This window comes from Sebastes umbrosus, chromosome 15 (assembly GCF_015220745.1).
Source record: "Sebastes umbrosus isolate fSebUmb1 chromosome 15, fSebUmb1.pri, whole genome shotgun sequence".
In the NCBI taxonomy this organism is placed as follows: Eukaryota; Metazoa; Chordata; class Actinopteri; order Perciformes; family Sebastidae; genus Sebastes; species Sebastes umbrosus.
The window spans coordinates 10,624,948-10,642,534 of NC_051283.1; the positions used below are offsets into that span (position 1 = coordinate 10,624,948).

The window sequence follows — 17,587 nt, forward strand, 5'->3', positions numbered from 1 at the left end:
GATTGGGCTTAAAAATGGGCACGTAAACTAAGTAAAATACATATGGAAACAACGTAACAGAAGTACGGACAGCACGTCACAAACTTTCACTAACGTAACTTCAAAATACCTCAACAACACCAGTCTCCTGGTTGAAAGTCCTGAGTTTGTTGGACCCATCCACCTCCTCCTGTCCACCATAAATAGTCTTTCTCACTTGTTATTCTACATCACTAGCTCAGAGCGTTGCATATTTAGACGGATGCATTTACAGATTACATGGTGTACAAATGACACAGAAAAAGCAAGAACGGTGTACTTATTACACCGCAAAATGACTTGCGATTATGGTGTCATTCATACGCCGTTTAGTGCAACCGGGCTGCATTGTGAGAATGTGTTGAGGAGTTTGTGTCCTTTGTGAAACTAAAAGTCAACTTTCACTTATTTTAATCATGATGCTTTTGTTACTAAACCTAGCAAAGTAGTTTTGTTGTGATTTTTGTGTTTGTTTCCATTTTGTAGTGACATCAATAGTAAGGCATCTACTATAACTGAACACTATGTTGTATTATGGATTAACATAGTAAAGTTTGGTGTATTCTTATCTCTTAATGGGGATATGGACGGGATACTGTCTTCTTCTCACACAGCAGTTCTACACACTTGTCCCTGCAGCGGAAAGATGGCAGCAGCTTATTTCCTTAAGTGGTCCCGATTGAAGTGTTGGCATCAGGTAGAGGGACTGTCCTAGGAGGGACGGAAGGAGAGTAAAGACGGGGGAGAGAGATTTAGAAAGTGTGTGTGTGTGAACAGGAGAGATAGACAGAGATAAATGGCTGCTGTTTCAACGTCAGCGTCTTTTCTTAGCATCCCTCTCTTCCTACAAGGACATGTACAGGTGCCCAGTGCTGAGGGTGCAAACCCCTCTGTTACCTAACAGGAAGGAGATGCTGCCAACCGGTGCAGTGACATTTGAGACATGTGTGTGTGACAGTGTGAGCACGTGTGTCCATTTATAGCAAAGTCACTTTCATCCCCGCACATTGTCATGAAACTATTTTTGACTCTGTATTCCAGGTATATGTTGCTCAGATCAGCCCCGACGGACTCATTTGATCAGATTATAGTCCCTGAACCCCCTGCATCATACTGTTGCGGATGATCATTTGATATTAAATCGTAGAGCTGTTTGCTATGTATGAGGGGAGATAATGGCGGTGATGGCGATGCCTATTATTAAATCATCCTTTCTGATTCGTGCCCTGAAGGGACATATTCTCGTGAATCAAATTATTGTGAAATTAAACTGTCTCATTTTGCCGGGGAACCCCTTGAGGCCCCCCCCCCCCACCCCCCCCCACCCCCACCCCCACCCCCTTCCGTACTGGAATCGCTCTTTAGCATTACACTGTTACACTCGTCTCTCCGGCTCTACTTCAACCCTCCAATCCTCCATTAAGCCTTTATTATTCAAGTCAAATAGGCACAGCAGGCCTGTCAAACTTTGGATTTCTTTGGATTTTCTGGAAGCGGTGTGCATGGGGCAATAGTAAGAGTGATACTTTTTATATTTTTACCCTCTCCAGAACTAACAATACAAGACCCAAAGTTTAAGGAATAGATTAAATGGTATAGGTTAATCTGCTCCAACACAAGATGCAAACATTCGCTAAGAAATGTCCATTTAACCAGCTTATTTACTACAGTAACCCAGCATTCAAGGCCAAGGGTGTTTCATACTATATTATTTTGTGGGGTAACAGGTTGTGTTAAAAACAAAAATCCCAGCTCATCGCTAACACAATTGGATTTGAGCAAGTTAACACTCCAAGATACCTTTACATTTAGCCAACACATTGTTTAGTCCTCATCCTAAAGACCTTTTCTCTCATAATGTCTTCCTTATCATACTTCTAACACTAGGGCTATCTACACTGAAAAACAATGATGTGTTTCTTTTCCACGTGCATCGTCAACTGGTGAGGATGATTTCCATTTCTTGGGACATGTAGCATTAACGTCAATCTTTTAGCACAATATCATGCTTGTAGCCATCAAGTAAACATTGAAGATTTTTACAATCTTCTCATTTTATAATAAACCAGTTGGAGATTTTAAAAAGTCCTTTTTTTTGCCCTTACTTGGAGAAAGACTAAGCATTTTACGCAGTGAATGAAAATTAACATTCCACTAATATTCCTGCACATGCATCCGTGCATATTCCGATTAAAGTAACCGGAGGCGTACTTGTACGACTGTTCGAACAAAACCTCCTTCTGTCATTCCTTCTTGAAAAGGTCGGCTTTGTGATATTTGCGCATATCCAACCCATTGATATCCAAAGTCTTTCATAATGTTTAAAAGCAGGTGTGTTTCTCCTTCAGAACCAGTAATGTGGGCTTTTCTTTTGGGCATGCATCTCTGCAAACTGTCAGCTCTAGTTGGTTTGTGTTCAACGCACAGAACTGTCCGTAAACAGGCAAGAGGCCGTAAAAACCCCAATTGAGACGCAGATTCCGAATGCGCTGTATACATGTTCAAAGAATGCTCCTAAAACCAGAATAATATCGGCATATCCTATGTCTTAATTGGAAAATGCTCCATTCGGAATAAAGCCTACCTCAGAATATCCAAATTGAGAATTGAGAATATCAAATTCAGAATATTGTCAGAATAATAGTGGAATATTAGTGTGCATGTAAACATACATTGTCACTGTTTTCAACCAACTCATGAAGCTAAAATTAGATAAATTATTCTGAAGCTGACAAAATCTGATGGCAACAGTTGTCATTTTAGCTGGTGATTGTCGCCTGAAGAATCATGCTTTTGTCTCTATCTGAAATCAAGGACCTGATTTTTTTGTTAAAAAAATTACAAAGATACAATAACAGTTTCAACGATAAATTTGTCCCTGTTGTAAACTGCACATGTGCCGTGCTGAAACATAAAATTTAAAAAGGTGTATAGCAACAGTAACGGGGGGGTTGGGGCTTAGCGAACATTCAGTTACACTAAATTGTGATTGTACTGTATATAAATTCAAGGTGAATTTGCTTTCTCACCTTTAATCTCTTTGGATTACACAAAAGCAGCTGGATTGTGGTCATTTCCTATATTTCCCACATTATGTAATCCTTCTTCATCATCAGGAAAGTTTCTGCACCGTCATGTATGAGGAAGATGTGCACAGAAGATGAGAGAAGAGACGAAAGGGAGGAGACGCTTTGATGAATAACTGCGGTACTGATGCTGACAGCACTTCAGTGTGTGTGTGTCACGATCTCTGTCACACATGAATCCAGTATCTGTCATTGCCATTTCTGCTCTGTTTTTGTCAGTGTGCTGCAAAATAACAGATTCTAGATTCCTCCCTGAGTTTGTGATGAATGGGGCTCTGCCATCATCCTGACTCTCTCTCTCTCTCTCTCTCTCTCTCTCTCTCTCTCTCTCTCTCTCTCTCTCTCTCTCTGTCTCTCTCTACCTTTAAGATTTGGACTCCAGCACTGGCTGACAACGAGAAACATCTTGAGCGAAAGAGAACCAGATTTTCTAATATGTTCCCCACGCAGGCCTGTTTTCCAATCTATAAGGCGCTACTGATTCCCCCAAGAAACACACACACACACACACACATCGCCACACTTTCTCTCTCTTGGCTCCAGGCGTTAACATTATTGCCAGTGTGCTCTCATTAGGAGGAGAACGGGGACACATTCACCATCCCTGCTCGACTGAGCGAAGCAGATATACCTCGCTTTACTTTCACACTTTTTTTTCGCATTGAGTCTTCATATCAAGGAAACATCCACATCATCATCATCATCATCAGCACCAGACTCCTTTCTGGGTCTCTACTCGATTCCTCTTTCTACACACACAGTTTAATGATCCTGCTGTTCAATAAGCGTTCCCTTCATTAGCATTGCAGTAACGGTGCAGCCAGTGGGAAAAGTGTATTGATGTGAAGGTCTTGTATATCATATTAAGGTGCAGTTATTATGATTTTTCTGCTCAGGAGAATAACCCATTACCATTATATCTGCAGGGGTTGTGTGTTATTGCCAGTAACTCAGCGATTATTACTGACAAAACTCACGTTTCAAAACAACGCTGATAAAACAACGCTTCTCCTCTTCTGGTAAAAGTTGCACTTGAACACTCTGTGTAAACCGCAGCCAGCTGAGCATTGACATGCACTTACATTCTGCGCCTATATGGAAGGAAATCACTATTCAGTAGTTTATATACATGAAAAGGAGCATCGTGACAAGACAAAGCAAACACACTAAGCCAGTGCATCTGATGTTGTTCTGCTACGAATACAAATAAAGAAGATGTCTGATGCCAAGTCGCATTTGGCAACACAAGTTTTAGTTTGTTTTGTTCTGCTGTGGTTCTGCGGCTCATGGAAAAAGAAAAGGAAATCGTGGATGAAAAATGAGCAAAAACGACCCTAAACGTGTGAAAGTCACTGATTCACACGACTAAACATCTGTTCACACAATTCTCTGTCACGATGGCCTCCACTGCAGATTTACACAATTTGACGGGTGTGTTATGCTCAGTCAGGTAAATGAACACAAGACGATAAATGATCGAGCCCAGAGATGCCTGGCTGCTGGTGTGCCAAGGCCTAAAGACTCAAAAAATATGAGAAAGCTTTTACTGGTGGCCATTAGGAATCAGAGATATAGTGCCTCCTACTGTTGTTGTTAGGTATGGTTGTGTAGTAAACATATTACCAGTGCTGAAAAACAATTAAGAACATTTAGTCAAGTAAGAGCAATTTTAAGGTACTTTTCTCCTCTTTTATGCAGCTTTAAAGCTCTTAAATATATACAAAACAATCAATAAACTCATCAAATTCAATATATGCAGTCATAAATATTAGCTTGTCCTCAACCAGCTGTAATGTTGCTCACACTGGATCAGAAATAATCAAATTAATTATTTTTCTTTGGTTTGTGCATACACAGTTATTTTACAATTATTTGTATTTATTTTATATTTTTTATTTCTTCTTTTTCTTATGTCTTTTTTTTTCTTTTGTAAACTAATTTCAATGCCATGTTATTACTATCATTATATGTAGTTGTCTTTTTGTTTTGGAAAAAATAATCAAAAAATAAATAATCAAATCAAATTCAATCATATACAATATAAATACATTCACTTTTAATTTTGAGTGTAGCACTTTTACTTGTACCGGAGCATTTTTACATTGTGATATTGCTACTTTTACTTAAGTAAATGATCTGAGCCCGTATTCCTCTACTTTTAAATCACAGGTTGAAAGTTGCTGTGATCAGATTTTGTATATCTCTTCCTCATTTAGAGTCAATTTTATTGACTGCAATTTATAGCCAATGTCAGAAAACACATCCATATATTGATATATTTCAAAAATTGACTGCATCAGACGACAAATTATAAATACTTATAATGCAGCCATGGAGGTACTTGTGAGATTACAGCTGCATTTAGAAAACAAATTTTAAAGACTAAGATGCTCAGATCTAAACTTCCAAAAGCGGATATTCAGGACCTTCAAAATGTAATTTTCCAGGGCCAAAATATTCCAGAAGAAGCAGTATGTTATGGTTGGTGTTTTGTGCATGATTTTGATACAGTTAGATCCATTATATTAAAGGTGGCTAACAGTGTTTCTACCTTTTTTTACCATCATAACTCTCTTTGCAAAATAACTTTATTTTCATGACTGTAGAACAGTAATTTTGTTTTTTTTTAGAAATGCAAAATAATAAAAAATATTTATGCACAAGTGTATACAAATAAATGTGTTGACATCTGTCCTTATACTGTATGTGGTTTATCAGATTGGGCCTAAGCATTGTGATGCTGAAGAAGATAGCAGATAAAAGACACCTTAAAGAGGAAAGAGTGGAGTCTGTGTCATTGTGATTGATGAGATGGGAGGAAAACGTTAGTGCCTGACTGTGAGTAGAAGAGTGAGAGTGAATGCATGGAAGTCCAACCTGAACAGCTCCACACAAAACCTCCTCCTCCCACCCCCCAAACCCCATCCCCCCCCGAGGCAGCAAAACCAACCCTGCACAGCCAAATCAGATTTTTATTTTATAGAAGATCAAAAACCGACGACCAACAGTGTAACCCCAGCTCACACTGTGCTGTACACTGTACACTGACGGAGGATGTCCAGAGGTTGAGGTCAGTGGTTATGTAATAATCCTCTTCTTTCTGCTCCTCTGCACACTGTCTCTATATTCGGCAGCAAGGCATCAAAAACGTAACAGCTCTGGGACTCCAGCTGGAGACATTACTTATTCACAACAATGGCTTTGTGAGCAGTGGGAGGACTTGAGTGTGTGTGCATGGCATGATTAAACCACTGCTGTCACAAGTCACCTAGGAGATAAACACTCGCACACATTCATGCACAAAGTCTCCCTCCTCTCCCATATCCTCTCTCTTTTTTCTTTTTCTCTGTACTCTCCTTCAGTTTTGTCTAAAGCATTATTTTAGTGTCTAAGGAGAGGGAAGAGAAGGACTTATTTCCTAACTGCAGTTCAATCTTTTAGCCAGCAGGGGGCGAGGTAAGAAGAGCATTGGTGGTCTTCAGGAGGAAAAGCATGCCTGTTGGTTTTCCCTCCCTGATGGATGTGGAGTAACATTATCCAAAAATAGGAAATAGATTTATTCAAATGTTCCAAAATTGCACTGAACTTACGTCTGAGGATTTTATCTGGCATTGGCAAAGAAAAATGTATAGTCCTCAATTGGTGACATTATGTATTCTGACTCCAGTGGTGGAAGAAGTACTCAGATACTTTACTTAATCAAAAGTACCAATACAGTGATATATAAATGCTAGAAATGTAACAGTTTGTTCCTTCGTCCCTCCTCCTCATCCACAACCCCACTTCCCTACCTGTTCACCAGATGGCCTCAGACTGTTTCACTGGACTTCTTCAGTCATATGCTCACCTGTTCCCATTTCCCTCATCAGCCCTGCAGTCACCTGACCTCCTGCTCATTCACCTGCTCACCTGTTCTCACTTCCCTTATCAGTCACTCACTACAAACTGTACACCTACGACTACATATCTGCCTCAACTGTCTGCATCTCAGTCCTCCTTCCTCTGCTGCCCATATTCACCACCGTGACACAAGTCTTTCATTCAAAATCCTACCATAGTAAAAGTACAGAATCAGCTAAATGTACTTAAAGTATCCTCCTGCAGAAAAAGAAATGCCCCCGTGATTGACATGTGACATTACAGTTTTTCTCAATCGCTTTGGCTCACTTTTAAAACAGTCTTAACATTCTTTAAACTGGAAGTGCAATTGTCACAACTGTTTGATGGGTCATCACAACTCTATTACATGTTTGCAAAAGGGTAGTAACTCACCCAAAACACTTCATTCATGCTTCTAAACCTAGTTTATTGTGTCAGTAAATTGGCCACCATGACAGTCAACCCTGGACATGTTTCTTATATGCAAATCTCTATTTTGTTCTACTTTTTGTTGACACTGACTACTTACTGTACTATACCAGAATGTCAATCTTTTTCTAGCTGAAGGCTATTGTGTATCGCACGGAGCTTTTTAAATTTGCATTTCAACAGTAGGGCAACGTTTACTGGTAAAAGTCAATATTGTACAATACTGTAGTACACAGAAACAGTGTTACACAACATGTGTTACATGTATTATAAATAGAAAATTCATCGTTGAGCTTTCATGTAAAGTTATACAGTGAATAGAAAATTTGCTACAAAATGACATCCATGCCAAAAAACAAACTGTGCAACAATGAAAGAACCTGCTGTAGTTCAATAAAAAACAAATAATTGTACCTCTTCACAGTACGTAACATCATGCAATGGATATTTATGCAATATACATGTATGTCTTACAGTTCTTAATAATTGAATGGTTCATTTAGCATGTAATGGCTTAAACAATGAAGGAATGTGTAGAAGTTGTAAAGAGGACGACAGTTTCACTGAGAATCAACTCATCAGTTTTGATCAGCAAGGCGTGCAAGTGGTTATTGTGCAAATTGTAGACAATTGTACTTATTCTTTTGTACACATGTGGATTGACATTTGCGTGTCAGTTGTACGCCACGCAACAAAACTAAAGTAACGTCCACAGTTAGGTTTAGGCAACAAAAGCACTCACTTAGATTTAGGCAACAAAATCCCTTAGTTATGTTCAGGGAAAACGTCATAGTTGGGATTAAAACAAGTATGTAAACTAAGTAAAATATGTACGGAAACAATGTAACATAAGTACGGAAAACATGTCACAAACGTCACAAAAAAACACGTCACAAATGTCACTGACGTAACTTACAAAACAAAACACCGGTCTCGAACACCGGTCTTCTGGTTAAAAGTTGTGTGTTTGTTGGACCCATCTACCATTAACTCTGAGCATAGCATATTTATGACTACATGGCGTACAAATGACACACTTATTGCACGCTAAATGCTTTGCGCATTTTGTGTGAATGGGCTGCAAACTTATTTAAATGAAACCAATATCTCCTTGATGGAAACATGACGGGGGCCCCAACTAGACACTGCGTTTTTTGTAAAAGGTTACGAGTCCATAAGGTTGAGGGCCACTTTAACAATGAATTTTATTTATAAGATTATCATATATTTCATGTAAAATCTTAATCTGAAAGGAAAATATTAACTATAGCTGTCAAAAAATATAAATAATGTAGCAAAAAATACAATATTTCCCCCTGAAATGCAGTGCAGGAGAACTATAAAGTAGCATACACTGGAAATACTCATACATTTTAAATAATAAATAATTCATCAAAAGCATTTAAATAATCCCTCTGTTAATGACAGCCTATTAAGTCATGCTTTTGGAATTAAATTTAACAAGGACAAACACAGGTGCTGTAACAGATATGCAAATGTGCACCTTTAATACAAACTACAATGAAAATACTGATAAGAAATTAAAAGTCATAATATTAGTGTTTGTACCGGCATATAAAATTCAATCCTGGCAAGAAGAAAAGGATTTTTCTCATTTATCTGCTTAAATATCCTCTCAGCAGCTTAAAAGTCCATTTGAGTCAAAGCTGTGATGCTCATTCATCTACCAGCTTTGTTAAAGAGTAAAAAACATCAATTCACTCCAATTAGAAATACCCCTGCTCTCATGCTCGGATTCAGATGGTCTTTTCTTCGTTAAACCGCCAGTGAGTGAAAGGTGACACTGAGGCAGATTGCACGCCACATACGCTCCATCAAAAGGAGGTCACAGTTTGACTTTTACAAAATGATGACAGAGTAGCTTTTGAAGTGTCGAGGCTGAGCGGAGTGACAGCTCTAAACAGCACTCATCAGATGTGATTGTGCGAAACGCGGCGAAATGAGGCTTAATTGCAGTGCGGCTAATGTTTGGTATTTGAACCCAGCGGCACCTGAATACGTTTTAAAGGAATTGCTGAAGAGAGCTGAATTTTGTTGCATGTGTGACAAAGACAGAGATGGTATAAAAAGCCTAATCAGTGTTCATTTTCATTTTTAAGAAATGTGACTCAATAGATCCTTTTGACAGGTGGCAAGCAATTTATTCGATTTATTTCACTATTTTAATACTTTTATACCAATTAATTTGAAGTATTTTATTGCGTAGACTTACTTTTTTAATTATGTATCAGCCTAGAAAAGATGAAGTAAGTCAAAATGTACAAATGGTAATCAAACCCCTAATCAAGGCATGTACAGTACTCTATTATATATCCCCATCACTTGTTACTATTGCATTCAAGCACACTACTGCTTGAATGCAGATTTGGCAGCCTGGCACTAATGGATGCCAACTGACGTTTTTTTGGCAAAGTTACTTTCCCATTTGCACCTTATTAACTCAACAAATCACTAATGAGCCTGTGTGCTGAGCCAATATTCAATTAAAGTCATAATCGGCCTTAACAGTAGTGACTGACAATGACAATAGCAAGTCTGAATGACAATTAAACACTGTCATTAAACATACATTATGGAACAGAGAGAGGGGGTTGGAGAGTAGCTTATATCTAATGGTGATTGAACTGGTGTCAACATGGAATCCATTACTAGTCCCATTAAAGGCCTTGTATTGCTTATTGGAAGAGGGAGAAAACAGATCAGTTGTTTCAACAGCTACAGCTCGTGAAAAGAGGGAGGGAACTGAGTTATGGCATAAACCAAACTAAATAGGGAACGTTTCCCCTCCACAGCAATGCATTATGGGAGTAGTCTCATTGTGGAAATAGCACTGGGGTTTTATATCTGCTTTCAAACACTCATAAAACCACTCTGCTTCAAGGAACAGTAAAGGAGAAGAGGAGGCTTAGTCAATCACACAATCATTGCTAAGTAAAGGAACCCACTCACACACACGTACTTGTTTTTGTCACTTAGGAGGACATTGCATTCACTCAAAGGTCCTCAGCTAACCTTCACCGAACCAGTTATTTTTGTCCCCATATGGAAGTTAAATCCCCTTAATGTGACTGTGTGAACATATTTTTGTCCCTGAAATGTGATTAATACAAATGCACACACACACATATACTTCTGTACTTGTTCGTCTATACTTGTGAGGACCATAGTTACCATAATACATTATAGGCCCCTAGCCCTAACATTAAAGAGAGAATAAACCTAAAGAGTAACTTAACAACAAAATCAACTTTTTTTGAGTTAGTGAATTATATGTGCAGTCACTTTATTACATTATCTATTGATCCTGGTCCCATATAGTTTTCATCGCAACAGTAGTTATTCACCTTTTTCTAGAGAAAATCAAGTAATGCTGCCCTGTAGACCAAAACAAAAAACAATATGTGACAAATCTATGACATTACTTGATACTCCATGCCGCTGAATTAAGGCCTTTACACACTCGCCTGCGAATATTATATATCTAGGGCTTTTATTGTTAAAGGTAAGAACAGAGTGTATCTGGTCTGCGCTACCCTTGTCAAGGTTGAAAGGAGTAATGAAATTTGCTGTGAATAAACGACAACACTTTTATTGGCGTTCTGTGTAAAAGTACTAATGACAACAACAACAGTTGTAAAGTAATCGCATGAAAAAAATGCCTTCAGTCTGTAAAGGCCTTTATAAGGTGACATCACATTCAAGCAAGTAAAACATAAGCCGTTACCCAGCTGGTATAATCATTGAAATGACAGTTAGTATGTAACTATGGTTCCATTAATTCTGGATGACCGGCAGACGTATATGTAAGGGATAAGGTTTGCGGACCGTTTCTTAAGTAAGCAACGGTCTTTTATACATAGCAACAGTCGGTTATACATAGCAACGGTCTGTTATACATAGGAACGGTCTGTTATACATAGCAACGGTCTGTTATACATAGGAACGGTCTGTTATACATAGCAACGGTCTGTTATACATAGCAACGGTCTGTTATACATAGCAACGGTCTGTTATAGAGAAATTACAGGCCGCAGAATGCCGTGATTGACCAATCAGAATTGAGTATTCAACACAGCCGTGTAATAAGTAGGTGTTAACACGGCTGAAACATGTGTACAGTCGGTGTGAATGGTACAGGGAAAGTGGTGCGACTGAGCTGAATTAGTGAAAGGGACATTTTCATTACACGATTATCGAATTCATGATAACTATATTATTACGATATCTATAGAAAGTTGAAAAAAAAATAATGCTATCAGCCATCTTTAACTTTGTTTATCGTGCATTTTGTCTCTTTTATGGCAAATGAATTACACTCAAAATACGAAGTGTAATGAGATGGAGAGAGTCTGTAACCATAACGAAATGATTTAAGAGGTGCTGGGTTATTTACACAATACTATCATATATGTGTTATTACCAAGATATAAATATTGAATTTCTTAAATATCACGGTTATCAGTAATATCGGTATATGGCAACACTCCTATCATCTAATAATGTTGTTATGGTGATCTGATTAGACACGGAGCAACACTAGCATTCAATTAGAGTCATGTTTCCAACAAATGCAAGTCCATTTTTCCATGTTAGCTAGTTGCTAACTTTGTCCACCTGCTATTAAGTGTTGGGCAGGTCGTGTACACTGTTTTTTTTTAGAGGTTTTACAGTTGCCTGCTCTGGATGGATATGTGGTTGATGAGAGCGAGTCTGAACAGCCAAAAAAATAGCTAAAAGGCTAAAAAGTATTACACATAGTCAATCATTGTTAATATCAAATGATTCATTTTTGCAGCTTTCAATTACAACTAAATGCTAAACATAAACCTAACTCTACCTAAGTCTTAATCCTCAAAACGCCCTTCGAAGTAGTGAGGATCAGACAAAATGTCTTCACTTCTTCTAAAATGTTGCCGTTACACACCCACCCACACACGCACACACACACGCACACACACGCACACACACACACACACACACACACACACACACATGCACACACACACACACACACACACACACACACACACACACACACTCACACACACACACTCAGAGTTAGCAAAGGCTTCACCCATGTTATTGCCTTCTCTGTTTCCAGTTCATCCTCCTATTTGAACGTATAGCCGACAGGGGTGCAGGACACAAACTGTGATTTAGTAGCAGCGTAAACTAGAAAGCCGAGGCCCGCGGCTCTGCTTTATCAGCAGTGCTCCATCTTGCCGTGGGGGACAGGAGAACTCATTTAGGGTGTTGCCGGAGATGGTCTCGCACCAGCCGATAGCACGCCTGAATTACGACTGCTACTCTTTTATTTCTCTCCGTTAGTCTGCCTGAGCGTAAATGTGTCTGTGCCTGGAGGTGCAGCGGCAGGTGGAAACGATCGTTGGGAGTGACTGCTTCTGTGGCACCTGCAGACACATGCACATTATTATAAAATACACACACACACACACACACACACACACACACACACACACACACAGACAGTTCTGGTAATGACAAACATAAGCTGGAGCCTGTCCCCAAGAGTTTTCCAGAGTTTAACGTGAGAAATTATAATTACCAGGGAAACCAATTTTGACACAATGAGATTATTGCTGGTGTGTATGCATATGTTGTTTCAGCATGTGTGTGTGTGTGTGTGTGTGTGTGAGAGATGCCTCATATTGTGCTCCAGATGGCTCTGGAGTCACCATGGAGACTGGTGACATATAATCAGTATGTGGTGAGTGTTTTTGGCTTCCTGGGGTTATGAGGAGGAGAGTGTGTGTGTGTTCCAAAATTACAGGTGATAGATTCTCCAGTCATCTCATAAACCAAACAGTGTGACGAGCCCTCCTGTGTGTCTGTTTTTGTTTTCTCCTTCCCTTTCAACTCGTTATCGAGCTGTATCACCTGAACTGATGAGGGCCAGCCTAGAAAGCTGGGCTCAGTTTCTCTGCTCCCATATGGTCTTTTGGTTCGGTTGTTTTGTGTTGTTGTTTCTTTTTAGCATGCAACACCTTCACACCTTATTTTTCACTCAGCATTGATGTACTGATTGGTCACACCTCAGTATATGTTTTTGTAAATAACAATCTTTAATAAATTGCGTTATTTATTTTTTACCTCCAGTCTTCTATGTGTTCTCCAGCCGGCAACCTCCGGGTCTGAAAAGTGAAGCCAATGCAGAAGTGCCTTAAACTTGCATTATTTCTAATAGCCAGCAGGGGGCGACTCCTCTGGTTGCAAAAAGAAGTCTGATTGTGTAGAAGACTATGAGAAAATGACCCTTCTTCTCACTTGATTTATTACCTCAGTAAACATTGTAAACATGAGTTTATGGTCTCAATCGCTAGTTTCAAGTCTTCTTCAATACAGCATGATGTTCATTTAGTAAATTATGGTCCCATTCAGAGTCAAATAGACCATAAAACAGGGGATGCTTTAGGGCGTGGCTACCTTGTGATTGACAGGTCGCTACCTCTTTTTGTCTGAACCGTGACCCAGTTCAGTTCATGTATTGTAATATTCTGGAGCATTTCATATGTTTCACTGTTTTCGTTTTGAAGTTGACGTAACCAGAAAAGCTCCGGAAAACTTGTTTGCTGTTATAGACACCTGCTGAATGGTTGCTCTTTCTGGGAAGTTTTCAGTTTGTTTGTAATGCATAGCAGAATAACATAACTTGTATTCACAAAAAGCTACTCAGAGAAACTTGATCAACAGAAAATCCAGTGGGAGACACGTCACAGTATTTTACACTGTTTGATTGACAGGTGATCTCTAAGGAGTGCCCACCGAGGCCTCTACTAATTACAAACAGCAGGAATGAATTAACCTCTTTACAATGTCAGAGAGGACATTCATTCTCTAGGCCTGATCAGATCCTCGGTACTGCTGTCACAGTTTGTATTTTAATCCACTGTAGTAGTGTGTGTTAGAGCCCAAAAAATTAGGTGATTCCAGATGATTTCATTTCTGTCCGATTTAAATGAACTCTATTAAAGTGTTGAATCCTGTTTGGTCTTGTTTCAACAAGTGAAGCTACTTTGGCAAAAAATTGATTTATCTCACTTCTAACAGTTTTTTGTTTTATGCTTGCTGCTTGATTTCTGTGGAGAAAGATCATCACAACACTACTGCACTCACAGACAGCTTAAAAACAGCTGATATTTTATTTTATATTATTTACTTGATCATATATTAGTCTGGTGTTCACTGTTACGTAACATAGACTTGCTGACTCTGCTGCTATCAGTTACACCACTGTCACTTTACCTTGTAATTTTTGTCTCCAAAGGCTCTTGTATTGTAATTTTTATTTTGTACTTATTTTAGTTTTATATACCTCTTATTATGTATTTATTTTACTTGTCTCTATTTGCTGTCTTTGTGCTGCTACAACAACCAAATTTCCTCAATGGGGATCAATAAAGGTTTATCCTATGTTATTTTATAAATTATACCCTTTTGTTAAAACCAATTATTGATCTTGAGTGGCAGGTAAAATCAAATATTTCTTTTCTACGCACACTACGCAGGCATCTCAATCAAACACACAGGAACTTAATTTAAGTTAAGGTGAAGACCAGTAATGATTTAATGATTACAGTGGATCCTCATTCTCCCCATGTGTGCTTTAATACAAGTTGAAAGTCTTTTTAATGTTACATATTTAATATAAACTTTTGCTACAGGGGTAAAACACAAAACACATTGTAAGAAATTAATTGCTAAGAATCACAGCTGATTGTTATGCTGCTCATTTACTAAAATCACATATTTCAAAGACAGAAAAAGACTGCTAAACATCAAGCATTAAAAGTTCATACATTTCAAAGGACTCATAAAACTTTTAAAACATAAAACATTTAAATATGACATAAACAAAAACATGTTTATATTTTTCAAACGCATTTCAAACTTCACTACATGCTCTGAAGTCACAAGCAGAAATCTATATTTTTGACTTTCCTTGAACTGCAGACATGCAAACAAAAATCCTATGAAACAAACATTTTCAGAATAAAAGAAAGTAATTTTTGCAACGGATTGCAAGTAATGCATGAACACAGACAGATGATATATGATGTACTGTCGCTGCATGCAACCAAATACATTATCACACAAAAAACATTATTATAGTGCAGTTTGGAAAATATGTAGTGAAACTAAACCTGAAATAGAAGATAAAACATTGTGTTACAGGAGCAGTTGAAGACCACGACGTCCTCTGCAAAATGACCACTCAGCCGCACGACCCTAAAACAAAAAAAAAAAAAGCAGAAAATGGAAGTCATACATGTGGTTTAAAGGAATAGTTTGATATTTTGGGAAAAATGATTATTGTATTTCTTGCGGTGAGTTAGATGAGAGGATCAATTTCACTCTCATATCTGTCCAGTAAATGTCCTGCTAAGGCTGTTTCAAGTCTTAATGCTGAGCTGAGCTAACTGGTTATGGTTGTTATTCCTCAGCCAGGAACTGTAACAAACGAGATATAACATATTCATTTGGGAGCATTTAAGATGTTACCTTCGGACACAGCCAGGATAGCTGTTTTCAGTCGTTGTGCTAAGCTTACCGGATGATTACAGGCTACTAACTGAGCAAATATGACAGTGCTATCAAACTTCTCATTTAACTTTCAGCAAGAAAGCATATCATAAAAGTGGTGTTCATTCGTGGAGATTATCTTGCTGAACAAAACGTGTAAGTATCATAAACGTTTGTTTGCCAGAGAGCTTATTTTCTGCAATAATCCAAAAACCCAATGGAAAAATCCCATTGGGTTTTTGTCGAAGGAACCAGTGTGATGCTAACTTTCGTGTTGGCTAAATATGTCATCCCTGCAGCACTCTATTAGAAAAATATAAAAGGGAGAATACCTTCCTCTTTCTTCCTCTTTTTTTCCTTGTGAAAAGTCTGTCCATCCGTCTGGATCCAGCGAAGTTTAAAGTCTGGTAATCCATGTTTCTCCAGTTTAGCATGCAGCTGAAGAGAAATGAAAAAAACACCTTGATATCACATCATGACAACCTTTAACACACATCTCTCTTTGCTCTTCCTCCATTGGCAGAGAATGTAACAATGAAAATGAAGTCGTAACCCAGAGGTTTCTTCCTTTCCTCGGATTTTAATGTGTTTTTTTCTTTTGTTGAAATTTTAACCTTTTGAAAAATAACAAAACCAGAAACAAAAGAGCAAACTTGAAAGGAATCGATATGCTTATTTACTCTGACGGAAGCTGCTTTTTTGGGGTTACAGGTTAAATCAGGAAAAGCCCCGCTCAGGACTAGCATATCCACTGTGGGATCCGGTCCTAGATGCTCCTATATGAGGGTTTAGCTAACGTTAGCATCTCTGGGGAAGATGACACTACTACCAACCTGTTACCAGGAATAGCGTTATGTTTAAACTCACTGTACCTGCTCTAAAATCTGCTGCTGAACAGCAGGATCATTCAGGTCGGCCTCAGACTGGAACTTTAACTTGAACGTTTGGCGCTGAAGAGGTTGATATTGACAGATAAAATGGTGCTTCATGTCACTGCCGACAGCCGACCAACGTCCTGTGGTTGTGTTGACCGCAGCACATAATTTTAAAGTCTCCTGAGTTTTCATGGGCTGACCCTCTTTCCAGTTAGTGAAGTTCTTGGGGGTCTGGTCAGACCAGTAAGCCCAGATCTTTCTGTGGAGACCGATCCAGGTCCACTCTGACTGCAGCGAGGAGATGTTATTATTCTCAGAGCTGTTCCTCACACTGACGAGGTCTGTGTATCTGGACCTACAGTATGTCCTAGCCTCATGCCAAGTCATCCGAGTTTGCACTAAAATGTACTTGGCGGGATCTTGTTCTGAAAGAAAACAGAGAAAATAAAGACAATACGTTGGGCTGTGGATTGGCATGTTGCCCGAGAATGTTACTGGTTACTAAGGTGAAGAAAGGTACATTTACAGAAGAGTCAGGGAACGGTACTGGGTCCATTGTAATTACAATAAAGAACATGTAAAAAGCCATGCTGTGATTTGGTATCAAAAACTTTTGACATTTTGAGATTTCTGCAAGAATTGCATTTTTCTGTGATTGGATAGCGAATAATGTGGAAACTGCTCAGAAACCCCCTTATTGTCAATCTACCTAGGAAAGCCATCCATCCTCTGAATGCT

The 17,587-nt window shown here is 38.7% G+C and overlaps 1 protein-coding gene across 1 annotated transcript; it reads right to left on the reverse strand.

Moving 5' to 3' along the window:
• Nucleotides 1-15,041: 15,041 nt before the first annotated feature.
• On the reverse strand, nt 15,042-17,261 carry LOC119503623 (L-selectin-like). The gene is made up of 3 exons (XM_037795488.1): nt 16,847-17,261; nt 16,307-16,412; nt 15,042-15,680 (listed from the first exon to the last, which is right to left on the reverse strand). The coding sequence occupies exons 1-3, from the start codon at nt 17,234-17,236 to the stop codon at nt 15,667-15,669; spliced, it is 510 nt and encodes a 169-aa protein (XP_037651416.1). The 5' UTR covers nt 17,237-17,261; the 3' UTR covers nt 15,042-15,666.
• Between the last annotated feature and the right edge of the window lie 326 nt (nt 17,262-17,587).